Below are 13,116 nucleotides of genomic sequence, written 5' to 3' on the forward strand. Positions count from 1 at the left end.
GTGCACACACTGCTGCTGTGCTGCCATCTGCAGGCCACTCTCGGTCAAAGTCTCTCAGGAAGGGTGAGGAAGTTTGTATTTCCTGAAAAACACACCAGACCTTTGCCCTACTCACTTCTCCCTCGTATCTCTCGGAGTGGGTGAGGGGTCAGAAAAAGGAACATCCAGCGTACTTTGCCTAGACATCTACCCGAAACAAGATATTCCCTTGGGAGCCTTTTTAAAGATAAACGTTGCCCAATAGTTTCTCAGAATTCATATTTGGGACAGATTGCCAGTCCTACACGAGGACCAGACTATGGGACAGAGAGAATAAAAACAGGACCAACACAAACTGCATCTCACATTTATTTACAAAATGTATTTACATGAGGCTTATCGCGGTGACTAGACAGAGAAACCTGTGGCTTTGTCTGACCTTTGACCCCCGAGCCTAAGAGCCTGTCGGCCTGGGGAACGATGAGGAAATGGATCTCCCTTAAGAGTACAGTGCTTCATAATAATGTCAGGCAAATAAAGAGGCTTAAGGCTGTTCTGGTGGCGTAAGGGTTAGGGTCGGCCAATCCCTGCGCTCTCCTCTCTGTCGTCGGAACGAGGAAGCTCCGTCTGCTTCAAGCCCTCCTCCCTCTCAACCTCTTCTCCTCCTTCTCCTCCTCCTCCTCTATCCTCATCTCCGTCTCCTTCCGGCCGCTCACCTCCGCGTTCGTTTGGGGTCTCCGTCCTGGCGAGGATCTGAAGGACGGTCTGGTTGAAGTCGTCCGGCTGGTCGGCAAAGACGTAATGACCTGCTCCTCTGATCACCTGACAGACAAACAGAAAACATACAGTCCAACAGGAATAAAGTCAGCTGTTTTGAGATCTAATGTAATTTAGTCCAAATCTTCTGACGAGAACTGACCATGATTTCCACATCCGGCCTCGCTTTCTTGATGGCATATCCGGAGTCACAGTCAATGCTGGAGCGCGATCCGTAGATGAAGGAAATGGGAACGTCGGCTCGGATCTGGCCTATCCTCTCCAGCATAGGCCTCTTGGCCCAGCCGTAGGGAATGGTCATGTTCTTAAATGCCGTTTCTCCGCTGCGACAGGAGGGAAATGAACGTATGATAAGTGCGAGGGATCAATCGAGTAGGGCGTTAGAGAGATAAAGTGTGTGTACATGACAGTGTAAAAGGTTCGTCACCTGGGCGTCTGGGCGTTCAGATGGTAGATGTAGTCAGATACAGTGTTGTCGTCAAACACTGAGGAGTACTTCTGCTTGAAATCAGACCTGATAGTCTGAACCAGCATTGGACCTGAGATAGGACATTTTAACATCAATAAATCATTACCACATTCATTTTGAGACATTAGTATAATTACCGTAAACAAACGAGACCTTCACCGAGAAGATTAGTAGCCTCTACTGGCCTCTACACTGCATTTTACATTGTGTGCCACTCAGATTTCGCCATAAAACACTAACACTAACAATACCACTGGTGTGAGATAGAGGAGACCAATCGTCTCCACCATGGTCTCATTTATTTACAGTAATTATACCAAGGTATCACAATTAATTTGACAATGATATACTGATGTTTATACTGATGATGCTACACACTGCACCTTTAACAAGTCAAGTTAGAATGTAAGCAAAATAAGTAGGCACAGAGTGTGTGTGTGTGTGTGTGTGTGTGCGCGCCTGCTGACCGAGAGGCCCAGCCAGTCTGAGTCCAGCCAGGGGGTTGAAGGGGCTCATGAAAGCCCCCATGGCTCTGATCCACACTGGGATGGTGCTGTGGTTGGGGTTCTCTGGACGCGCTGGGAAACCCCACGGCTCCACCAGTAGCAGATGTTTTACCCTGCACGCACACACACACACACACACACACACACACACACACACAGTGACTTCATAAACATACACTCTACATGTTACATTTCAATTAGAAATGCACACATTTACTTGCTTATGGGGTCCCCGCTTATTCAACATACAATACAACCACACGATGTAAGAAAAAGAGTCCCAATCCAACATCACACACACACACACACAAGCACCTGTGTGGGTATTTGAGTGTGTAGGCAGCAGAGAGGTATCCTCCTAGGTTGTGTCCCAGCAGCAGCATTTCCTCCAGTCCCACCTTCTCCCTCCACTCCTCCAGGGCGGCCAGGAACTGCTCCTCGGCCCCCTGCGGGTCGGTATTGAACTCGGGACGGCTGCTCCGGCCGAAGCCCAGCAGGTCCACGGCGTAGACCGGCCTGCCGCCGGACAGAGAGTCCAGGTTCTGGGCCCAGAGCGCCACCCCGCCTCCGAAGCCGTGCAGCAGCACCAGAGGAGGCCTGGGCCGGGGGAGAGGGGGGGAACACGGCTGGGGCTGAGTGGAGAACGCTAAGGTCCACAGATAGTTGGCGTCGGATATCCGGACGTGCTGCCTGGAGAATGGACGCTTCACGTCTGCAGAGGGGGAGAGAGATTATGGGACAGGGACGGAGGGAGAAGGAAGGGCCTAATTGGGACCTACAGGTTATGCACACACACTAGGGTTCAACTGATATGGGTTTTTCAAGGCCAATACCGATATGTTTGGAATGAAGCTGGCCATATTTTATGATTGTGACCAAATGATTTCTCTGGTAAGACATCTAAAATAATAAAAATAATGACAATAAAAACATATTCCCTGGCTGAGGTGATATATGACCAAACGGATGAATCAGTCTAACCCTCACTCACTCACACACACACCCACCCACACACTTACTCTTGAGCATTTTTTCCTCTGCATCTTTCAGCTGAGAAGGAGAAGTGGGGCACCAAGATGGAAGCCAACTTAATATCCAGGAGCTGTGATTCAGACAGCATACATGCACCCCCGCAGGCAGGCAGACACACAGAAACACACACACGTACACACACACACACACACACACACACAAAAACACACAGTGCCAAAAACAAGCTATGAATACATTGGCTGGTGTTGAACTTTGACCCTGTATCATTTGTGTTATCAGTGCTGTTGGGATCCAATCTATACAGTAACTTCCCTGAAAACTCTTCTACAGAAAACTGCTTTTCTATTGTGTCATACAGCCAAGTGATTCATAAAGGCTATCATACAGCTGGAGAGCCTGGCAAGCTGCAAATACAGAGCAAAGTGCATTCCGTTCTCTTGTGTGGAAAGAATGTTACACCAAACTCCATAAAAAAAATATCTGTTAATTTAATATCGCCTTGCTTATTGTCAAACATATACCCGGTAAAGCATTACTTAGACCTATAATGAATCATATGATCCACTCTTCAATTCGGCATACATCCACTACACCAAGCAGCACTTACTTCAACACAATTTCAATTTTTAGAATTGGTTTGCCTTTTATTCCCACAGTCTTCCTCCTCCAAAAATACACGCTGGTGGGCGGTAGCACAGTGTGAACCATTTCAAAAAGTTAGTTTTATTGAAATAAAGTACTGCTTGGTGAATCACTTGTTTCCCGAATTTACCAGAAGGCCCAGCGGATTCGTAAAGAGTCCTACTAGGTTTGGATGTTTGCCAGCAACCAATGAAACACTAAACTGACCGATTTTTGAATTGAGTTTGGCGTAACTGTCTTTCCAAACAAGAGCGAAAGGAACGTTATCTAGACTTGGTGACGCTACGTTCTGTGTAAAGCAAGCCATTATATAAGATCAGTAATAAACCAATGCAGATTGGTAAATTTGATTACAAAACATGAACAGCATATCAGCATTAACTAAAGTTCTGAGGTGGACTACCAGATAAACCTACAAAGCAACTATGGCTGTGAGTAGGTTTTAAGTGTACATTTTATACTGTTTTGAAAGGAGGTAACTCACCTCTGCTCCTTGGTAGGTTGTACTTCCTCGGCCATCCTTCGCATTGTGTATTGTGATGGTCTGTCGTCCATGTGAGAGAATGCTGTCAATGTGTATGCAGCATTCAAGTACGCCTCGTAAACTCTTAAATCCGAGATCTGAAGTAGTAACTACAACTGGTAGCCAAAGACGCTGTAGCAAAGTAAGTTATTTTTGGTGGCTGTTGTTTTATTTTAGAAGTCAGTGCATCAGGAATAGTTGATGTTTAAACTAAACAAAAAATAGTGACTACTAAAAGCTAAACAAAGAGTGAAACTATAAACATATACATCAGTTATTTACATATAATGCCAAGTAGGTGCCATCATGTCATAGTATAGCCTACAAAAAAGTATAAAAGAACAATGCAATGAATCGATTTTAGCTTTTATTACTCCACTAACAAATGTAGTTCAGCTCATTCAGAAGTTGAATGAACAAAAACTGATTTTGACAGGTTGCTAGGTTCATCAGTTTCTGATTTCTCCGTATTTGATACAATTTGTGACAAAATGTAAACGATGTAGCCTGATATTTTTGCAACGAGTTCTAGAACAAATTAGAGCTCAAATAACTCCTGTGGGGAAATTGGGTTGTTGCAAAAGCAAACAGGATAGAGCAAATAATATAGAATGGGGGGGGGGGGGGTATATATTTAAACATGACACAACCATAAATTTAACACAAGAATGTGTAAAATAGAAATGTATGAATGAAATGTTTGAGAAAAAAGTTCATTTTCATGTTTATGTGCCATTCTCGTGAGAATTTGCGAGCGCTCAGCTCTGAATCGCGATATTTCCGACTGCACCTGAAGCCAGCAGAGTGGTGATCAATACAGCGACTTCCCTGAAAACGCACAGGTTCGAAAGACAGACACTTCCTCTTAAGGAAACATATACAGGTGGGCTGCGTTGTCTTGTTTTGGTTTGCGTGGGGGTGAAATTTCCTTCACACCAACCAACTGACTTTTATACTACCTTCATAACCAGGAGAGGCTGTGCTCTTCAGTGATTTTGTAGCAGCGAAGAAGAGGCGTTGTTAGGCACGAGCCAACTGGAGTTAGCTAGCTGTTCTAAAATCACTAAAGCACGGCCTCCAGTGGCTTTAGAAAACAGTGGTAATACACCTTTATATTAAAAATGGCAAACACAAATATTCAAGAAAACTATAGGCTCTTTTAATCGATTAAATAATAATAATAAAAACTACATTTTAATCATCCAACAAGCAACATAGCCTAGTTCTAGCACATGTATTAGGTGATTTTCGGCTCGCGCGTCAATGTTCAAATTAGTGCGTTTATTGGGTATTTTGCAAAGGCTTCGAATGTGACTGAGCCAATCAGAGCTGACAACCACAACTATCCGATTTATAACTTACATCTTTACATTGCTGCTTACATAATTAAAATTATCCACACACTATAGCCATGGACACACCAGTGTTGCTGTACTTGCTAAACAGCAAGGCCAAACTGTGTCAAAAATGTATTTGTACATTTCGATGAAATGCATTCAAAACTTATAGTTGGGTGGCCAAAATGTATTTTGCATATACTTGCATATAGTTATATTTTGTTAACAACAGGCCATAGGAAGAAAATGTATTTCGTGTAAAATGTGTCAAAATGATATTTCAGCTTAATGTCAAGAAGTATCAGAAATAACATTTGATATTTCCATTACTGTTACTAAAATTGCAAACTGTAACTTGGAATGAAATGTTTTTTTAAATTCACATTGGCTTGATTTTGGAACAGCATAGTAAAGGGCTACAAAAGTAAGTAATCGCATGGCATTACATGAGCTCATCACATTGGTTTTAAGGAGTTAATCAGGATTGTGTAACAAATTACACTTAAAGTAACCTTCCCACCACTGCCTGGGTGTCAGTGAAAGCAGCACATGGAAAATGGATTAAGGGTCAGTCTGACTGAAGAAAAATGTTCAACTTGTAATTTTAGAAAGTGCTGTTTTGTTTTCTTGAAAAAAGGGTCGGCCCACCTTGTGCAACAGCAAGCCAAGTGAGAGTATTTTGGTGTCACTCAAACTAGGAAGTTGGCTAATGGACAGAAAACACACACTTGCTCACATAGAGATGAAACCTTTTGCCTATCTGCATAAATTTCTTCATATCATTTAAGATAAGGGCAGAGATTGAGGGGAAAGTTAATTCACATATCCTAAGGATTTGAGCATACCGTATGTGCTTACTGCCTCACCCGGACTGTTACTGTCTTACTTTTATTCTTACTGTGAATTTCATTGAACCTGAAAGGGGTTTCATCAAATAGACTTACAATCTAAAGACGTTTAGGTTTTATCCTTGAAAAGCTTGTGAATCTCCTTCAGGAGTTGATTCTGTAGTCGGTGTTGAGTCAATGTCAGATTAAAGAGTCATTCACTACCTTTGGAGGTTTGGGGAATTGGGACCCAGCTAGTGACAAGTTCTTAACGGGATGAAAAATATTCAACATAAAAGAAACGTGTCATGGAATATTTAGAGACTGGTTATCACTGCTTACAAAGGACATGCCACCATGTTGGAGGAGAGGCAACAAAGTAAGGATTGCAACGTTACCACTTCTTCCTCCCTGACAAAACAAAGATTCTGCCTGATTCCAGCGGGGTGGTACGGTGTTCACATTAAACTACAGAACAGAGAATAAAGATCACAGAGGGAAAGCTGATAATCTTACAAGCATTCCTTGTGTTTTCGCTCTTCCAACATGGCGGCGTTTCCCTCCTAACCACTTTCTAAACACGTCTGTGAGTTGCAAAACCGATCCCTTTTCTGATAAATGATCTAGGTTTTTCCCTACTACAGGCGAAGGAGAAATTGAGGAGAGCGCCCTGCCGGTCCTGGTCCACAAGGTGGCATACTTGTGTTCTAGTTGGACACACACACACACACACACACACACACACACTGGCGACTTTGTCCTTCATTCCTCAAACACAATTTTCCTCTCATACCACCCACTTCTAGTGGCTCTCGGACTATGGGCTGACTGAGTGGTTCCAAATGGACTCAAACCACTCTGACTCCTATGCTACACACACACACACACACACACACACACACACATATAGCCACGCACTTCATTTCCTTTTCTCTCACAGATGCATCCTCTCATCCTCTCATTCTCCCTCCCCGCTACTGTCCGTTCACTCTGCTGAGTACTCAGAATTTCATAAGCCAACAGACAATGAGGCTGTAGCCGGGCCCATAGAGGAAAAGCAGTAGTATAAGACAGTAGCTGTCTGGAGACCAGTAACTGGGTGGGCTTTTAGTGAGGAGATGGCATAAAGCTGCGGCATGGAGCCAGTCTGCTGGGTCTCACTAGTCAATGTGTCTTAGAACTAAATGGACATGCTTGTAGACAAGAGGTTGTATTCTCTCTCTGCCTCTTATTATCTGGGGCTCAGAATCAGTATCCTGTGGTCTGGCAGTGAATACTCCCAAAGAAAAAGCCTATTCAGTCTTTTATGCAATCAGGAGGAAATTTCACAAAACAGATAAACCAATTGCAATTTGGTCTAAAATTGTGGATGCAGTGCAGAATTAAGCCGTTATCCATCGATGATAACATTTGAAAAGAACACTTCAATTTTAGATGCAGCTTAAAGGAATAGTTCACCCCCAAAATGAAATTAGTTAGCCCCCGTCGCTCCATCCCGGCCTTCTCCCAAACTATTAAAGTAAACTCCAAAAACAGCAGAGCATGTCCATCAAATTTCTCCAAACAGCTCGAGCAGCATAATCCGAGTGTTTATAGCCAAACGATTGCACTGTGGGTCCAAAAGTCCAATATTTATCTCATTATCTCCTAAATTTCCTCCCTGCATGCTCTGGTCGCACGCACTCTGCAGACCTCTGATAGAAGAATCTGCTTGATACTGTAGGGTGCATAAAATACTGTACTTTCATTTGGGCAAACAGGGCAAATCTACAGCGTCTGAATTAGTGGGGATGGGACGGTGTTCACTGTTGCAGCCCCACTTCATGATTTAGGCTGATAAGAAGGGTGTATTTTTACATAAACATCTTGCCCAGTGTAGCTTTACATTAAATGAAGATGCTGTGGAGTTTCAGGCATTTTAAGTCCAAGAACTGAACCCCAAAAAAGAGTCCCAGAACCCCTCTGCCAGCGTGTCATGAGACTAAATAACCAAGCAAAAACTACTACTGATTCGCCTTAGGGCAGCACTGCTTTACATTCACAAATAAGAGCCAAACAAATTGTTCAAAACAGAAGCAGAAGTGGTGATTTCATCTGATTCACAAGCTGATTTAAAATTGTACAGCCAACTTCCACTAATCGTTTCTTTGTTCCAATTCATTGTTTGAAATTTTTGACTTTTTGATTTTTATCCTTTAAAACGAACACTGGCCGCATAACGGGCTAGTGTTACGGACTAACGTTATATTTGTTGCTATGCTGGATGCGCTGCTGTATTGGCAGGATACTGCTAACGTTTTAAGCTGTTCGTCTTTTATGCTAGCCATGGCTAAGTTTAGTTTACCGATTCTCTGAGAAATGATGAATCGAGCACTGCAGGGGGTGCTACTTTACTGACTGTTTTGCACGATTGTCTGACTGCCATTAAGGACTGGATGGCGAACAACTTTTTACAGCTGAACGCAGATAAGACTGAGGTCCTTATTGCTTCAGATAGCATAGCTAAGGTTGCTCAGTGTATTGGGTCCCTTTCTTCAGCTGTACAGTCTAATCTTAGAAATCTCGGTGTTATATTTGATCAGTCTATGTACTTTGATCAGCATATCAAATCATTGACCCGTACATGCTTCTTCCATTTAAGAAACATTGCCAAACTCAGGTCAGTTGTATCACAACCCGAGCTAGAGATGATCATTCACGCTTTTATATCATCCCGACTAGACTACTGCAATTCCCTTTTCACCTGCCTCAGCAAGTCGTCTCTGGACCGTCTACACATGGTCCAGAATGCTGCTGCAAGGCTGTTGACCAGGTCCAGCAGGATGACTCACATCACACCCATCTTATGGCTTCCCATCAAGTTCAGGATTCATTTTAAGGTTCTTGTTTTCACATATAGAGCCCTGCATGGTCAGGCACCTGTGCACATTTCTGACCTGCTCCATCCTTATATCACCAGTAGGTCACTTAGGTCCTCTGACCAGGGCTTACTGGCTGTCCCTCGTGCCTTTGAAGTGGCGGCTCCGACACTGTGGAACGCTCTTCCTATAGACATACGATCTGAGGTCTCTGTTGATGCCTTTAAAAAGCAGCTGAAGACTAATTTATTCAAACTGGCCTTTGTCTCGCCTCGTGCTGTCTAGTGTTTGTATTTTGTGTGTTATGTTTTATTGTTCGTTTCTTTTTACTGTATTTATGGTCTTATTTTTATTTTTAACAATTTTACTCTTGTGAAGCACTTTGTGACCTTGCTCTGTGAAAGGTGCTATACTAAATAAACTTTTACTTACTTACTTAACATAAATCTTACATAGTATGCCTTTAAATAAGTCACTGCAACACACACACGCACACAGGACATGTCTTTACTGTTTTGTTCCTTTTGTAATGATGAATTCCCATTGTATTTAGAGGCTCTGGCAGTATTGTTCATCCAATAAAGAATACTGAATTGAACTGAGAGCGAGGGAGACGGTATGTTCAGATTACGAGCGACAGAGCTACAGGAAGCAAGTTATTTTCAATGGGCGAAACAGAGCTACACATGCGTGCAAACACAGCGGCGCATGACGGGCGTGCGAGGCTTATTTCACATACAATAAAAAAATATATTATGGTGCTTGTGACGACATTGAAGACGTCCACGCATGCCACTTGCAGGGAGACTCGGTGACATTGTAGCTGGCTGCGCATGCCCGTTTTGTAGCTTTGTCACTCATGATCTGCACATACTATAAGAGAGCGAAGTGGACAAAATTTTGTAAACAATCATTTTTCCTTAGTCGTAAATATCTTTACACTGTATGCACGTATCAGTTCGTGAATGAGTAACAGAGAGAGAGAGAGAGGGAGATTGAGCCTGTGACCATTTTCGAGGTTGTAAAACATCTTTACATTGTGTGTATGTGTGTGTTTGTGTACGTGTGCACGATCGGAGGCTACAGTACATCCATTATCTGTTCATAGAGCACTGTTCTAGGGTCAGCTCCTATTAGGGCTGATTACCACAAGGTTAATACAAAACCCACTCCAGATCAGCGGGCTAGCTGTAAGCACAAACCACACTGTGGAGTGGGTTTTTGGGGCATGGCCCAGTGCAGTATGGGTAATAAGAGTGACCAGGCTGTTAGAGGAAGACAGAGAGGGGATGGAGAGGAGGCGGGGGGGGGGGCTGTCTGGTTGCTAGGATACATGGCCGGCGCCAACAGCGGATATGATTTATAATGGCCAGTCTCACTGTCTCGCTTTCTCCGTTAGTTTCCTCCTTCCTCTCCTCCCTCTCACTTTCCCACCGACTCTCTCCATCCTCTACCTCCATCTCCATCCTCTGCACCTCTATGGGTCCATAAACTGGCCTTGTCTGACCGATTTGTGCTTTTATTGCTGGCGTTAGTAATGGTTGTTATGCATACGGCTTTTCCTGATATCCTCTCCTGCGCACACCGAGATAAATTCCAAGCATCCTCGGTTGATTCGGCAAAAAAACTGTTGAATTTTGAGTCTAGCTCCTTCTGTCTCTCGGGCCGTGCATACAGAGTGCCAGCATATAGGTGAGCCAGCTTTCATGTGTGTGTGTAGCGTGTGTGTTTGTCCACATGGTCACGCGTGAGCTGCACCCACATGAATGGATGATATTGATTTGCCGAGACTCGATCCACCCCGGGATGTAAAAAATCCTCGGGGACGAACACAACATGAGGAGGAGGAGCGAGGCCATGTGAGGGAGGGAGACAAAGGGAAATGCTGCTGGAGAAAGAGTTTGCATCAAGGCCGCGGTGTAAGGTGCAAGGGTGGCGCTTTTTGAAGGCCGCTAGCAATATTTTTTAATTGAAGCTGCTCGTATTGTGTGCCAATATAATATCATGATATAATATTTTTACATTTCACCGCTTTCACGCCAGATAAACTCCACTGAATTACAAGTATTCAGTGTTTCCCCCAGAATGCTATTCTTGTCAGGGTGGAAAAGCCTCTGAAGCAGCATCTAGACCATCATGGGACACTAAAACTCTCCACTGGTCAAACCCTAATACACTATGTGAGGAGTCCAGCTCCTTAGTGCTAATGTCACTTGGGCTTTCCGGATGTAGCATTTTGTTCTAAAAAGCTAATATTGCTCCTCTGATTAGCTAAAACATCATCTGTTGAGAGTTTAATTTGCTCAGTTGTAGTTGTGCCGACTGTGACTGTAGTTTCCAAAGCGATTCGTTGTCGTGTTTCGTCTTGCTGTCATTTCACCCTTCCTATCTGACTGTCAGACTCTTGTCAACTTATCCACACCCATCAAATTAGATAATCTGAGAAATCAAGACGTCTGTTGGCTTCTTATTTGTGCACCCATAAGCAATCCAGGAAAACACACAAACTGGTGCACATCTCACTTCTGCTCTCTGTCTCTTTCTCTCTCTCTCTCTCTCTCTCTCTCTCTCTCTCTCTGTCCAGTGTCTTCCAGTAAATGGAGGATAATTTTAGAGCGATAAAGAGCCCAGAGGATATCGAAGGGAGGAACGCAAACACACACACACACACACGCACGCACGCACACACAATAAGATGGTCCCTCATTCCCTGTTGCACCTGCTGACCCCACAGGATCCACTGAGATCGGCTACTGCTGAGTGTGCGGCATCTACACACACACTCAGACACACACATACACGCACACACAAACGTAGGAATGCGTACGCACTTTGACTAATAGGCCTAATGCTTCCTGAAGAGGGCCCAGCACTGCATTAGCTACGGATGTGGGATTGATTTAGAAACTGAAAGCCTCCTTCTAGTGCGTGAGTGTGTGTGTATATGTGTGTGTGTGTGTGTGTGTGTGTGTTGTGCACTCATTGGCGTGCATGTTTTTCCCCTTCCCACTCCCCTAACATTATCTATTTACTCACAACTGGCTCACGCGCGCACACACACACACACACACACACACACACACACACACACAAACACACATGAAGGACCGATTTGTGTTTTGAAGGAAGATTCTGATTTTTTGGGATTGAAGCTGCCGATAGCCAATATTTTGTGCCGATATTCAATATCTTTACATTTTATCATTTTCAGATTAGATTTAGATCACGTGACACTAAAACTCTACATTGAAACCCATGTAATGAAATTCTTTTAGTGTTAGCAGCTCTGTAAGGCAGGATGACCCGCCACACCTATTCAATGGTAGAGGAAACATTGGCATACATTAGGCCATTAGGTGATGGATCACTATCTTGCTACACTGGGTCTATGGCTACCGTCATGGATCACTATCTTCCAACCACATCAGTGAGACTGTTAATAAAAGGCAATCCAGCAAACATGTTGATATTGAATAGATTCTGATACGACAGCCAGCACCAACGTTTAAAACCTGTGTAAATATAACAGGAAAATGACCATGTCCATATCTGCTACCTGCATCATTTTTTAAAATGACTTTTTACCGTGCCATGATATCATATTGTGAAACTTTTGTGCTTGTTTGGGTTGACATTGAACTTCTCCTGCGTGACGCCGTCTGTCAAATGCTTGCTGGGAAATATCGGCAAACCGAAATATAGGTCTAACCTTTAACGCGAAGCCATGCGGAACAAGACAGAGAAACAAGAAGTTAGGGATCGTGGGGGGGGAGAATATTGATAGAGAAATAGGTGATTGGAAGAGGACATTGAGAGGAGGAATGGGTTAATATGAGCGGAGAGCAGAGGAGAGGGTGAGGTGGCCTGGGGGGGAAACGAGAAGAGAAAGAGCAGAGAAACAGAATAGCAGACGTGGAGGAGGTGGAGAATTGATGAAGCAGAAAGCTGGGTTATTCCTGCTGTGAGTCTATGTGTCTTTGCTGTATGTGTGTGTGTGTGTGTGTGTGTGTGTGAGTGTGTGAATGTGCACATGCCAGGGCGTGTGTGAGCGAGTATGAATGGCGGGCTTTGGCAGTAAATGAAACTGTTTATCAGATCAATATGGCCATCATCTCCCAGATGACTGTGGCCTCTGCTGAAGAGCAATCATAAATCACGACCAAATATGGAGGACACCGATCTATACTGGCTGTGTGTATGTGTGT

At 43.8% G+C, this 13,116-nt stretch overlaps 1 protein-coding gene across 1 annotated transcript; it reads right to left on the bottom strand.

Annotated features, from left to right (window-relative positions):
• Positions 1–332: 332 nt before the first annotated feature.
• On the bottom strand, positions 333–3,894 carry LOC139923987 (1-acylglycerol-3-phosphate O-acyltransferase ABHD5-like). Its single transcript, XM_071914905.2, has 7 exons — positions 3,851–3,894; positions 2,751–2,833; positions 2,047–2,443; positions 1,693–1,844; positions 1,184–1,295; positions 899–1,079; positions 333–801 (listed from the first exon to the last, which is right to left on the bottom strand). The coding sequence occupies exons 1-7, from the start codon at positions 3,892–3,894 to the stop codon at positions 550–552; spliced, it is 1,221 nt and encodes a 406-aa protein (XP_071771006.1). The 3' UTR covers positions 333–549.
• Between the last annotated feature and the right edge of the window lie 9,222 nt (positions 3,895–13,116).

The sequence above is a fragment of the Centroberyx gerrardi genome, chromosome 19 (genome assembly GCF_048128805.1).
Source record: "Centroberyx gerrardi isolate f3 chromosome 19, fCenGer3.hap1.cur.20231027, whole genome shotgun sequence".
Taxonomy (NCBI): Eukaryota; Metazoa; Chordata; class Actinopteri; order Beryciformes; family Berycidae; genus Centroberyx; species Centroberyx gerrardi.

Coding starts and splice junctions, on each gene's coding strand:
- LOC139923987 (XM_071914905.2), bottom strand. CDS start 3,894: ATGCGAAGGATGGCCGAGGAAGTACAACCTACCAAGGAGCAGAG. Junction 2,444..2,750: donor AGAGGAAAAAATGCTCAAGA/GTAAGTGTGTGG, acceptor CCCCCTCTGCAG/ACGTGAAGCGTCCATTCTCC. Junction 1,845..2,046: donor ACACTCAAATACCCACACAG/GTGCTTGTGTGT, acceptor GTGTGCGTGCAG/GGTAAAACATCTGCTACTGG.